Below are 11653 nucleotides of genomic sequence, written 5' to 3'. Positions count from 1 at the left end.
GTGTACAACGAAATACGCCAGACATGGCCAAAGCATTTCCAGGGGTCCCCAGCCAAACACGTTGAGAACCCCTGGGTTAGGGTACACAAGGTGTCCACTCGAGAAGGAGTGAACACATCGTGCCCTCTCAACACACACCGTCAGGCTCAAGTGTCCTTTAGTTTTGTCCCCACCCTTTTTTAATTCATATTATTTCATCAAGGGAGCCGTTTTTTCCCCCATTCCTTTTTTTAATTTGTTTCGTCACTCAATCTGCACACACACACATCACTGACTTTCTTATCAGCCGCTACAACTTCCCCCAAAGGGTAATTATAGACCCGTTGTCTCAGACTGTCACATTCTACTACACGCTTTCTCTAGACAACACTTTGTGTGGGCTGTGTGAGAGTCTATTGAGGTATACGGGGGGAAATGCTTTTCTCTCATAGGATGCGGTTATGGATTCATAATTGCATTTCCATAGATAGAATACATTCAAGCATGTCCTGTGTTATATTGCACACTGACTGGTGAGACATGTCCGCAGTTGTGCCTCGGGATCTTGTGACAATCACACATTGATGCAATATAGAATGCAATATAAACAACTAGGCCTATATACAAGTTATGATTTATTCCCTATTTATATATATCAGTACACTTATTTCTGTTTATTGACTAGTATATCAGTACAATTATTTCCCAATATATATACCATTTTTCAAATCATATACAGCAGTGGTTCCCAAACCTTTTCAGGTCAAGGACCCCCAAATTGACACTAATCAGCCCGCGGACCCCCATTTGAAGAGATATGCCAGGGACCCCTCCATGAAAGAAGATTTTTACGGCTCTAGATTCTCGACCTGTTTAATGTCAAGGACCCCCACAGTGTGACATGCATTAGTCTACGGACCTCCATTTGATGGCATTTCTCTCTCTCTGGGTCCCCCTATATTTATTGTAAAATGTATGTTAATTTAACTCGGAGTTACAGAGCCATGAGGGTCCATTTGGTTACAAACTATATGATTTTAGCTGGGGACCCCCTGGAACTCCCTCAAGGACCCCGGACCCCACTTTAGGAACCACTGATATACAGTAACCCATATGCCCATATTTTGTGACGAAACCTTTTGCATAAAATTAATCACTACAAGCTGGGAAAGTAGACAGTTTCCGGGAGTATGAAATGGGGCTTAAACGGTTTAACTTTTCACTTGGCATTTGGATGAAGAACATAAACTTTCTAAGACTGACAAGAGTGATAACTCATGACTGACATACAGTACAGAGAGGGTATTGTTTTTGCATGGATATGAAACATGAGAGGACTTGCGTGTGACTTGCCCTTTGGTGGTGCCTTGGGGCACACGCACACACACACACACACACACACACACACACACACACACACACACACACACACAAAATTTGACAAAATTTGACTGAGGGACTGCCATTGGATTTTTTTGAATTTTTGTTTTTTTCATGTCATATGAAAGCAATGAATCATAGCTTCAAATTGACATTGGTTGTTCAGTTTGACCCACCAGTTTTGGAGATATGGCTTATAGAGTAATGTCTTGCAGAAAACAGCGAGTTGAGAAAACAGGCTTGAAAGGTTCACTTCTGTGGTCTCTAACATTACACCTAGCTACATGTTTGGGCATTTATTTCATATTTACATGTCGATTTCAGCTCTGACACTTATTTCAGACATGCTCTAGTATGTGAAGATTCTGCCTGTACTATTAACTCATTTAGGGAAAAAAAAGGTGTTTCTCCTCTGGTGAAACGCTGTAATTTGCGCGATGGCAGTCTCTCAGTCAAATCTGCTCTTCATAACGTTCTGTCCTCCCTCTCTCCCTCCCCAGGTGATGACCATAGGCTCAGGGAAGGTTTTTGCCACCACAGGCTACGGTATCGCCCTGCACAAGAACTCTCGCTGGAAACGTCCTTTAGACCTGGCCCTACTGCAGCTGGTGGGAGATGGTGAGCTGTCTTCTCATGCACACACATACACACAAACACACACACAGCCACCCCCCAACACGCGCACACACACACACACACACACACACACACACACACACACACACACACTAAACTCCTCAGTGGTTCCTTTTAACTCTGCGAGAGTACAGCTGTCACGGAACGGACCCGTAAGTCCGTTTAGTTACAGTTGTACACTCTAAGAGTTTACCCGTGAATAAAACAACCACTGGCAGTTTCACTGTGTTTCTAGAGCACATCAATCTTAGCCCGAGGCGGCTTATACCGGTGTGGAGGTCTCCGGCGGCGTTCCCAGTCACATTTTGAGGAAGCGAGGAGGAATAATGCAGTGTGTGTGTGTGTGCCTTGGATCCTCCGGAGACCACCGCACCAGTTAAGTGGCATCTGGCAATATAAACTATATACACTAGGTGCTTGTTGGGATTTTATATCTGTCAGTATGCGTGCAGTACATTACTCAAAGATGACCTGGTACGATAACCGGTTTACTATACTGTAGGTATACTAATGAGTGATTGTAATCATCATTTTGGTATAATGTGCAAGCTGTCGATGCATAATTTATTTTGAACGGTTTTGCACTGGAGTGTGCTTGCTAGTACTTTATCACAAATAAAGACGGTTTTAACCCATTCTGAACGGGCACCCATTTTGGTGTCGGCATCATGTTATGCTTTAGCTATTGAAAAATCAAAGACACTTTTAGAATCTGATCTCGGGTCAGAATGGGTTAATAATGAAACTGTCAGGATGTAATAGACATTTTTAGAATCTGATCTCAGGTCAGAATGGGTTAAAGCCTGTTGTGTGCGGGAATCGTGAAACAGGCTGCCGGTAATCATCTATAATTATGGAGGGAGACGGGGACCAATCACGCTGTGTTTGATGTGCTCCAAAACGAGGTGCTTCCTCGCCCCGAGGTTGTGCCGGTAGCGCCGCTGCGGCGACGCGCCACGAGCGTTTCCCGTTGCAAAGAAATCTGAATCTTTGCAACGTGTTGGCGGCGTGCGGCCGGGGACGACATCGACATGTCACCGTTGTCTGTTTCCCTGAAGTGACATTTTTTAACCCATTCTGACCTGAGATGAGATTCATACGAGGTTTCCACTGGACACACACACACTGGTCTGATGAACCCATTCTGACCTGAGATCAGATTCTAAAAAATGTCAGTCGCTCTTCGATTTTTCAAAAATAGCAGACCTACAAGCTTGTAGATCTGCTATTTTTCAATAGCTAAAGCACGACATGATGCTAACAACAAAATGGGTTCCCGTTCAGAATGGGTTAAATAACTATAGAAGCAAGCTGTACACACACACACACACACACACACACACACACACACACACACACACGCAACGCTATAAAAGTGACAGTATAAGTCCAGTTGTTTATTTTAAAACATTCAGCATTAATGATGACACATTGTTTGAGCTGGTTTTGGGCGCCGCTGTGCGCACACACACATCCTGCATCCAACAGTTAGTCGTTAGTCATTTTAAGAAATCACTGGGAAACGGAAACAAGAGCTCCTTTTTCTCCGGCAGCTTTGTTTGTTTGTTTGTTATTGTTTGTTTGTTTTGCCAAGCTCGTCTCGTATACAGTAGCACACCCACGCTGTGTGTCAGCACTCAGCACGTCTTTCATTTTGGCTCCCAACGCCGTTGGAAACTTAATGCCGGTTCTTAGTGTGGGATCTGAGCCGAGCACCGGGCCCCCAGCATCGGCAATGCATGATGAAGACTCTGTTTGAGTCGAAACATGTTGGCTTATTTTAATCCTTGAAGCACCAGCCCTACTGTACATTATATATTTTTGCATCTCCATCGAACACCTGGTTGATTTTCTTTTTTGTCAATGGCAGGCCCACCACCATGCACACCTCAACTGTCCACTCATGTGTGGTGCTGATTTGCTTTTAGTCCTCAGGCATGACGGCAGGGTATATAGGGGGTGCTGTCCATGGTGCTGAAAGAGGTTCAGTTCATTGTGGTTGAATCTTAAAAGTCATTGAAACGTTGCTTGTTGTTTAGATTAGTTTTCTTTATTCTTTCTGGTTTATTTCAAGGATCCCTATAAATCTGAGAGTACACAGGGTTATAGGGGTCCGTTTGGTTCCTGTCCTGAGCGTTCTCAGTGTTACAGACCTGGCTGTATTAGGGGTCCATTTGGACCAGCTCAAGGAACCCTCACTTTGAGAACCGGATGTTGCATCACTAGTATAGTTGTACACAGATGTGCCGTTTCCAAATCTTCTTGCTTTCCTGATCTTTTTCCTGAAAGCTTTCAGAAAATGCATGTTTTCCCTGCAGGTTGTATTCACTGATCAGCCTAATTCTACTGCTTTGCCACTGAAAAGACGCGTCCAGCCAGAGGGACTCTATCCATTCAGGGAATCTGAATATAACTTATAACATATAACACCGTGGCCCAAATGCACCCCCTTTCTCACTGACAATGTTCTGTTTCTGACAATCTACCGAATTGCCAATGGCAGGACATGTGAAGTTCTCAAATGTGACTGCCATTGGATTTTTCATATGAAAGCAGGGAATCATAGCTTCAAATTGACATATTGGTTGTTCAGTTTGACCCACCCGTTTTGGAGATATGGCTTATAGAGTAATGTCTTGCAGAAAACAGCGAGTTGAGAAAACAGACTTGAAGGGTTCACTTCTGTGGTCTCTAACATTACACCTATAGCTACATGTTTAAGCATTTATTTCATATTTACATGTCCATTTCAGCTCCGACACTTATTTCAGACATGCTCTAGTATGTGAAGAGTCTGCCTGTGCTATTAACTCATTAGGTGAAAAGCTGTAATTTGCGCGATGGCAGTCTCTCAGTCAAATCTGGTCACAAATGGCACCCCACGTCCATCCTTCCTCAGGGGTGTCAGCAGTATAGGCCAGGAAAAGTACAAAGTTGAAAATAGTGGTCATCCTCTACTGTAAATAGTTGGTATACAGAAGTGACTCGCAATTATGGTCGCCGTTTTTTGTTCAGGCCTTGTTTCAGGGCCACATCTATATGGGTGGTGTGGAGTTCAATTTCATGTGGAAATGATGAAACGCAGAGAAAATGTTTGGTGCGAGTGTCCTGTCTTTCTGCAGTTGCTGTGCTTGTGAGCGTGACTTTGCTTCTGGGTTTGAGTTCCAAAATGGAACTCATCAGCGCTGCGAGAGTGTGTATAGCGAGAACGCTGGCACTCGGCAGACCATTCTCACTGATTTATATTATTAACCCATTCTGACCTGAGATCAGATTCATATGAGGTTTCCACTGGACACACACTGGTCTGATTAGCCCATTCTGACCTGAGATCAGATTCTAAAAATGTCAGTCGTTCGATTTTTCAAAAAATAGCAGACCTACAAGCTCATAGCGCGTCACAGAGTGGCACTATGAGCTTGTAGGTCTGCTATTTTTCAATAGCTAAAGCATAGCATGATGCTAACACCAAAATGGGTTCCCGTTCAGAATGGGTTAAGTCCCCGCCGGGTGGCAAACCTCATATGTCCAAAACCGTTATACTTTCAAATTCAAAAACGGCAGATCTACAAGCTAAAAATGTTGTTACTTCTAAAGTAACGACATTTTGAGCTTGTAGATCTTTTGTGCAGCGCTGTATAGTGTGATCAAGTAGGGCGTGATTTAACCCATTTAGACCTGAGGACGATTCTACAAATGCCTTCTAAATCTTCTAAGTTTTCTGAAAAACCCATGTTTCTATGTCACTGGTTCTCAAACTATTTCCTGTCAAGGACCCCTAGAATTATATGTATTTGCCCGCCGACCCCCCCATCTGAAAATATACTGTCCCACAGGGACCCCCCAGAAGCAAAAATTTGAGTTAAAAAACAATCACTCCGACAGAATATATATTAAGATTTGCGCCACATTTTCACCATTTCTTTCAAACATAGCAGACCTACAAGCTCGTAGCGCGGCACCGAGATCTGCTATTTTTCAATAGTAAGTATATAACACGATGCTTAAAAACACCAAAACTGCTTCCCGTTCAGAATGGGTTAAAAGAATAAGAAACACAAACACAGAAGGTCAGAACATGGAGATAAGAGATTTCCAGTCTGACAAAGAAAACATAAAGCCCAGAGCTTCACGGGATTGGGGCGAGAATGGCGGCGTCTCCCTTCAGGCCACTATGGTTACACACATAGTGACAACCAGCTCAATGGAACAAACTGCACTGCTAAAGCTGCTCAGCCGTAACAGATAACCTATCACTTCCTTGATGCCGTTTGTATATTTCTCAGTCGGGTTGTGGAAAAAGTCTAGCAATACTGCTGCAATATAAAAGTCTGTCACAAGTAAATGTCTCTCGGTGAATGTCTCTCTGAAAGCTTCGCAGTGTGGCGCATTGTGAGAGCTTTGCAGATGGGCTACACTTTCGAATAGCCGAAGACGTATTAATGTGTAGTGCTTATGGGGCTTATGTATGTGTTGGCCTGTAGCGTTTAAGGCGCATACCACAGCGAGTCGCAGGTTCGATTCCCGAGCTCACATCTTCTCCCCTTTCTTCACCCCTCACTCACCCCCCCTCTCTCTCTCTGTCACTCTCCACTGTACTATAGCCTTTCTGAATGTGATTTTATGAAAAGTATAACTGAAGCTGGTGAATAATTGGAGTGGAGCAATGCACAAAAGGCAAGTATAAAAGCACTTCAAACTTGCACTTGATTACAGTCCTGCAGTAAATGTGCGTTTATACGTCCGTCGTGTCGCATCGTATATATAGGCTCGTGTTGTGCTGTTTGTTGTTGCCCTGCTGCTGTAACAGCAGGTCTCCTTTTGTTTAGGGGACAATAAACCCTTGAACTCCGAGTGGAGAGGAGAGGAGAGGAGGGGAGAGGGAGGTATATAGGGCAGGGGAGACGGAGGTACAGATGCCCGCCCGGGACAATGACGGAACAACGGGGAAGGGCACGGCTTTTAACCCACTGAGACCTGAGACTATAGATTCTACAAAATGTCTTCTAAAATCATGACAGTTTTCAGAAACTATTTCCCCCCCCAAACAATTACCTGTATATTTGGGGCGGGAACCCCTTTTGGTGTTGGCATTATGTTATGCTTTAGCTATTGAAAAATAGCAGATCTAGTGGCGCGCTATGAGCTTGTAGGCCTTGAAAAATCGAACTGACATAGAAACATAGCTTTTTCAGAAAACTGTCAGGATGTAGAAGACATTTTTAGAAACTGATCTCAGGTCAAAATGGGTTAAAAAAAAAAAAAAAAAAAGTTTGCTGTGAAAGTATATATTTATTCAAAGACTTGTGCACGGTTTCAAGATAAAAAAACAAAACAAAAGAGATCTAAGGTGAGCGCACAGATGCGTTCCAGGTCTCAGCGGTTTAAAATGACAGGAAGATGAAGGAGTGACCGAGAGGATATAAAGATGCAGGGGGTTGATGACAACGAGAGGTCTCCGGGAGATGGAGCGAGAGGCGAGGAGGAGGAAGAGGAGAGGAGGAGAGGAGGAGAGGAGGAGAGGGCACACGGGATGAATGTAACGCCACCTGTCGGGGCGGGAAACCTCGTATGTCCATAAAAACTGTTGCTTTTCAGAATTTCGGAAAGCATCAAAAAGTAGCAGATCGGCAAGGTTGAAGGCAGCAGGTTGCTTCGCGTCGATGCTTTTGTTGCGATAGTGTGGTCAAGTCCAGCGTTCATTTAAAAAAAAAAGTAGGATATTTTTTTTAGGAGATAGAAGGTTTCAGCCCCGACGCGACGATATAAATATATATATACGACCAGCCATGGAGAGCGATAAGGAGGCCGGCTAGGAGTTTTGATTGAGACGCCGGGAATAATGGAAAGACGGGAGGCGTATAGCGGGGCAGAGGGGCCGACGGCGCCGCTGAAGAGGTTTGTATAGGTCGCTTTATCCCATTCAGACCCGAGGACACCTTCCGTGTCGCCTTATAGCTTTTAACCACTTTAGCCATTATTTAAAACTGTAGCTGTTGGAAAAATATCAGATCTACAAGCTCGTAGCTTGTAGATCTGCTATTTTTGGAAAAATCGTGAAAATGTGTGGCAAATCTTTGAATAAATATTATTTCAGAGCGAACGTTTTAACTCCAATATTTGCTTCTGGGAGGGTACCTGGAACAACATATTTTCAGATGGGGGGGGGGGGGGGGGGGGGGTCGGCGACAAATTGCATAAAATCTTTGGGGTCCTTGACATTAAATAGTTTGAGCACCACCGACATAGAAACATAAGTATTTTCAGAAAATAAAAACGTCATGATTTAGAAGACATATTTTGAAGAATCTGAGCTCAGGTCTGAATGGGTTATTGGCTGGCGGGGGCGGGGAGGAGACGGTAGACAGAGAGGGTGATGTGCCGGTACAATGCGGCGCTCGCCATCCATCAGGGCAGGTGATGAGTCTCTTGACCTGTCAGTATATATATATACTGCAGCCGCTGCAACACTCACTGTACGGAATAGACACTTCTTTAGCTTAACGCTGCAAACCCAAGGAACAGTTTGGTCTGCATTCTGTAAGCCCCCCGGATAAGAGATCCCACATCTTAACTCCATTGTAAATATGAACTGCGGTGTATATAAAGATCACCTTTAAACTCAGCCAACAATTTTGTTCATTTATCTATTTTGTTTTGCGTGACTTTCTTTTTTGCAAGAGTGCATTCCTTTGGGCATTTAAGGTGGATTCGGGTGGCTTTTTGAAAGTTGCACTGAAATGAGTTAAAATACACGGTTAAGCTTCTCCTATTGCACAGCTTAGCTTGCAAAGTGACACTTTCTGTATACTTGCACGACACAGGTGTTTCTTAAAGCCGTCCTTGTCCTTCGCAAGAATTGCAGTTCTGTGGAGGACACAATAACTGTATGTCACTGCGGGGCAAACTAACAAAAGCTCATTTCAGCAGTTCTTTCAGCTCCGAGAGTCTCTCTATAGCTGGCTGGAACATCAGCAGAAACGTTGTGTGTTTCTAGCTGGCAGCGCAGAGACGTCGTTTGTTTCTAGCTAGCAGCGCAGAGACGTTGTGTGTTTCTATAGCTGGCAGCGCAGAGACGTTGTGTGTTTCTATAGCTGGCAGTGCAGAGACGTTGTGTGTTTCTATAGCTGGCAGTGCAGAGACGTTGTGTGTTTCTATAGCTGGCAGCACAGAGACGTGGTGTGTTTCTATAGCTGGCAGCGCAGAGACGTTGTGTGTTTCTATAGCTGGCAGCACAGAGACGTGGTGTGTTTCTATAGCTGGCAGTGCAGAGACGTTGTGTGTTTCTATAGCTGGCAGCGCAGAGACGAGGTGTGTTTCTATAGCTGGCAGTGCAGAGACGTTGTGTGTTTCTATAGCTGGCAGCACAGAGACGTGGTGTGTTTCTATAGCTGGCAGCACAGAGACATTGTGTGTTTCTATAGCTGGCAGTGCAGAGACGTTGTGTGTTTCTATAGCTGGCAGCGCAGAGACGTGGTGTGTTTCTATAGCTGGCAGTGCAGAGACGTTGTGTGTTTCTATAGCTGGCAGCACAGAGACGTTGTATGTTTCTATAGCTGGCAGCACAGAGACGTTGTGTGTTTCTATAGCTGGCAGCACAGAGACGTTGTGTGTTTCTATAGCTGGCAGCGCAGAGACGTTGTGTGTTTCTATAGCTGGCAGCGCAGAGACGTTGTGTGTTTCTATAGCTGGCAGCGCAGAGACGTTGTGTGTTTCTATAGCTGGCAGCGCAGAGACGTTGTGTGTTTCTATAGCTGGCAGTGCAGAGACGTTGTGTGTTTCTATAGCTGGCAGCGCAGAGACGTTGTGTGTTTCTATAGCTGGCAGCGCAGAGACGTTGTGTGTTTCTATAGCTGGCAGCGCAGAGACGTTGTGTGTTTCTATAGCTGGCAGCGCAGAGACGTTGTGTGTTTCTATAGCTGGCAGCGCAGAGACGTTGTGTGTTTCTATAGCTGGCAGCGCAGAGACGTTGTGTGTTTCTATAGCTGGCAGCACAGAGACATTGTGTGTTTCTATAGCTGGCAGCACAGAGACGTTGTGTGTTTCTATAGCTGGCAGCACAGAGACGTTGTGTGTTTCTATAGCTGGCAGCACAGAGACGTTGTGTGTTTCTATACAGTAGCTGGCAGTGCAGAGACGTTGTGTGTTTCTATAGCTGGCAGCACAGAGACGTTGTGTGTTTCTATACAGTAGCTGGCAGTGCAGAGACGTGGTGTGTTTCTATAGCTGGCAGCACAGAGACGTTGTGTGTTTCTATACAGTAGCTGGCAGTGCAGAGACGTGGTGTGTTTCTATAGCTGGCAGCACAGAGACGTTGTGTGTTTCTATACAGTAGCTAGCAGTGCAGAGACGTTGTGTGTTTCTATAGCTGGCAGCACAGAGACGTGGTGTGTTTCTATACAGTAGCTAGCAGTGCAGAGACGTGGTGTGTTTCTATAGCTGGCAGCGCAGAGACGTGGTGTGTTTCTATACAGTAGCTGGCAGCGCAGAGACGTTGTGTGTGAGGGCTCAGAAACTCAAGGGTGCTCTCGTGTTTATATTGTTTCATCTGCCGGCAAATTGAGTCCCTATTCATTATAACGGAGCGTTGCGTTTCTTCGCCCGCGCTCTTGTTGTGATCGCCACTTTGGAATCCTTTTGAACACTCTAACAAGCGATTACACCATCTTAAAGTGGATTTTCATGCCAAGCAACTCAGTGGTCTGCGCAGTGGCTGTTTAAAGGTAACTTTAAACATAGGCAGTTGAGCCTGAAACACGATCCCACAATCCCTTGCGATGAAACTGTTAAGAATCCACAATAATCACTGAAATCCGATTTCACGATAGCTCCCAGCGCATCACATCGACAATGTCTTTGGAATTCTTTTCAATTTCAATTTTTATTTTCACCATGGTGTTTGTTGTTCAGTCTAGAAACCTTTCAACAGAGCATCAACACATCTATGTTATTATTTTTATTGGGTTGAAAACCGGGGCAATTTTGTAGTGAATGTTGGGGACATTGTAGTGTTTAAAGAGATATCTTTCGGGACTTTAGACACCCGACTTCACGCAGAAATGGTGAAATCTCAGAGAAAGAATTATGTTAAATCAGGTTGGAGGTGGTGAAAAGCCCACTGTATATAGCTTTAATGTTCGGAACTCCTAGTGGAGCTGCGTCGAGTATAAAACAGTTTTGTCCTCAGAAAACGTTCAGTTCAGCTTTCACAAGGTTTGGTTTAGTCTGAAGCATACTGCCAGACTTACTGTAGCTTATACTGTACATACTGGTGATCTGTCACTTTGAATGGAGGTGCTTAGCATTGACTGGAGGATGACAGCAATGTCCGCTTGTGGTATATATTTTTTCAAAAGTATATGAAGTCATTAAAAGGAAAAAGTCATTTAAAGGACAACTTTAGTTTTTTTCAACCTAGGTTGTTATTAGAGAAAGTAAAAGATGAGTGTTATTTTTTTTTTCATTTGCTGCTTTCTTTCGTTTTAGGGATTTTAGCTGTTTTTGACAGTGGGGGAGGGGGCGGGGGCATTCGAACATGGGACTAAATATGTATTTTTTTTTACAAAATATTATACCGATTTCTTTTTTTATTATTTACTATAGTCCTAATAAACCCCAGGAAATTACATCTGGCCACACAAAAATCACAGGATCTATA

At 44.2% G+C, this 11653-nt stretch overlaps 1 protein-coding gene across 1 annotated transcript in view; it reads left to right on the top strand.

Annotated features, from left to right (window-relative positions):
• Window positions 1–11653, top strand: part of grin2db (glutamate receptor, ionotropic, N-methyl D-aspartate 2D, b) — a gene marked incomplete at both ends in the record, with an annotated part of 178756 nt that overhangs the window by 124822 nt on the left and 42281 nt on the right. Inside the window, 1 exon segment of the mRNA XM_083760374.1 lies at window positions 1860–1977. Within this exon segment, the coding sequence (XP_083616500.1) occupies window positions 1860–1977 (118 nt within the window).

This window comes from Protomyctophum parallelum (assembly GCF_964188405.1).
Source record: "Protomyctophum parallelum genome assembly, chromosome: 3".
In the NCBI taxonomy this organism is placed as follows: domain Eukaryota; kingdom Metazoa; phylum Chordata; class Actinopteri; order Myctophiformes; family Myctophidae; genus Protomyctophum; species Protomyctophum parallelum.
The sequence above is the reverse complement of the archived record's forward strand: the minus strand, read 5'-3'. Positions and strand labels throughout refer to the sequence as shown.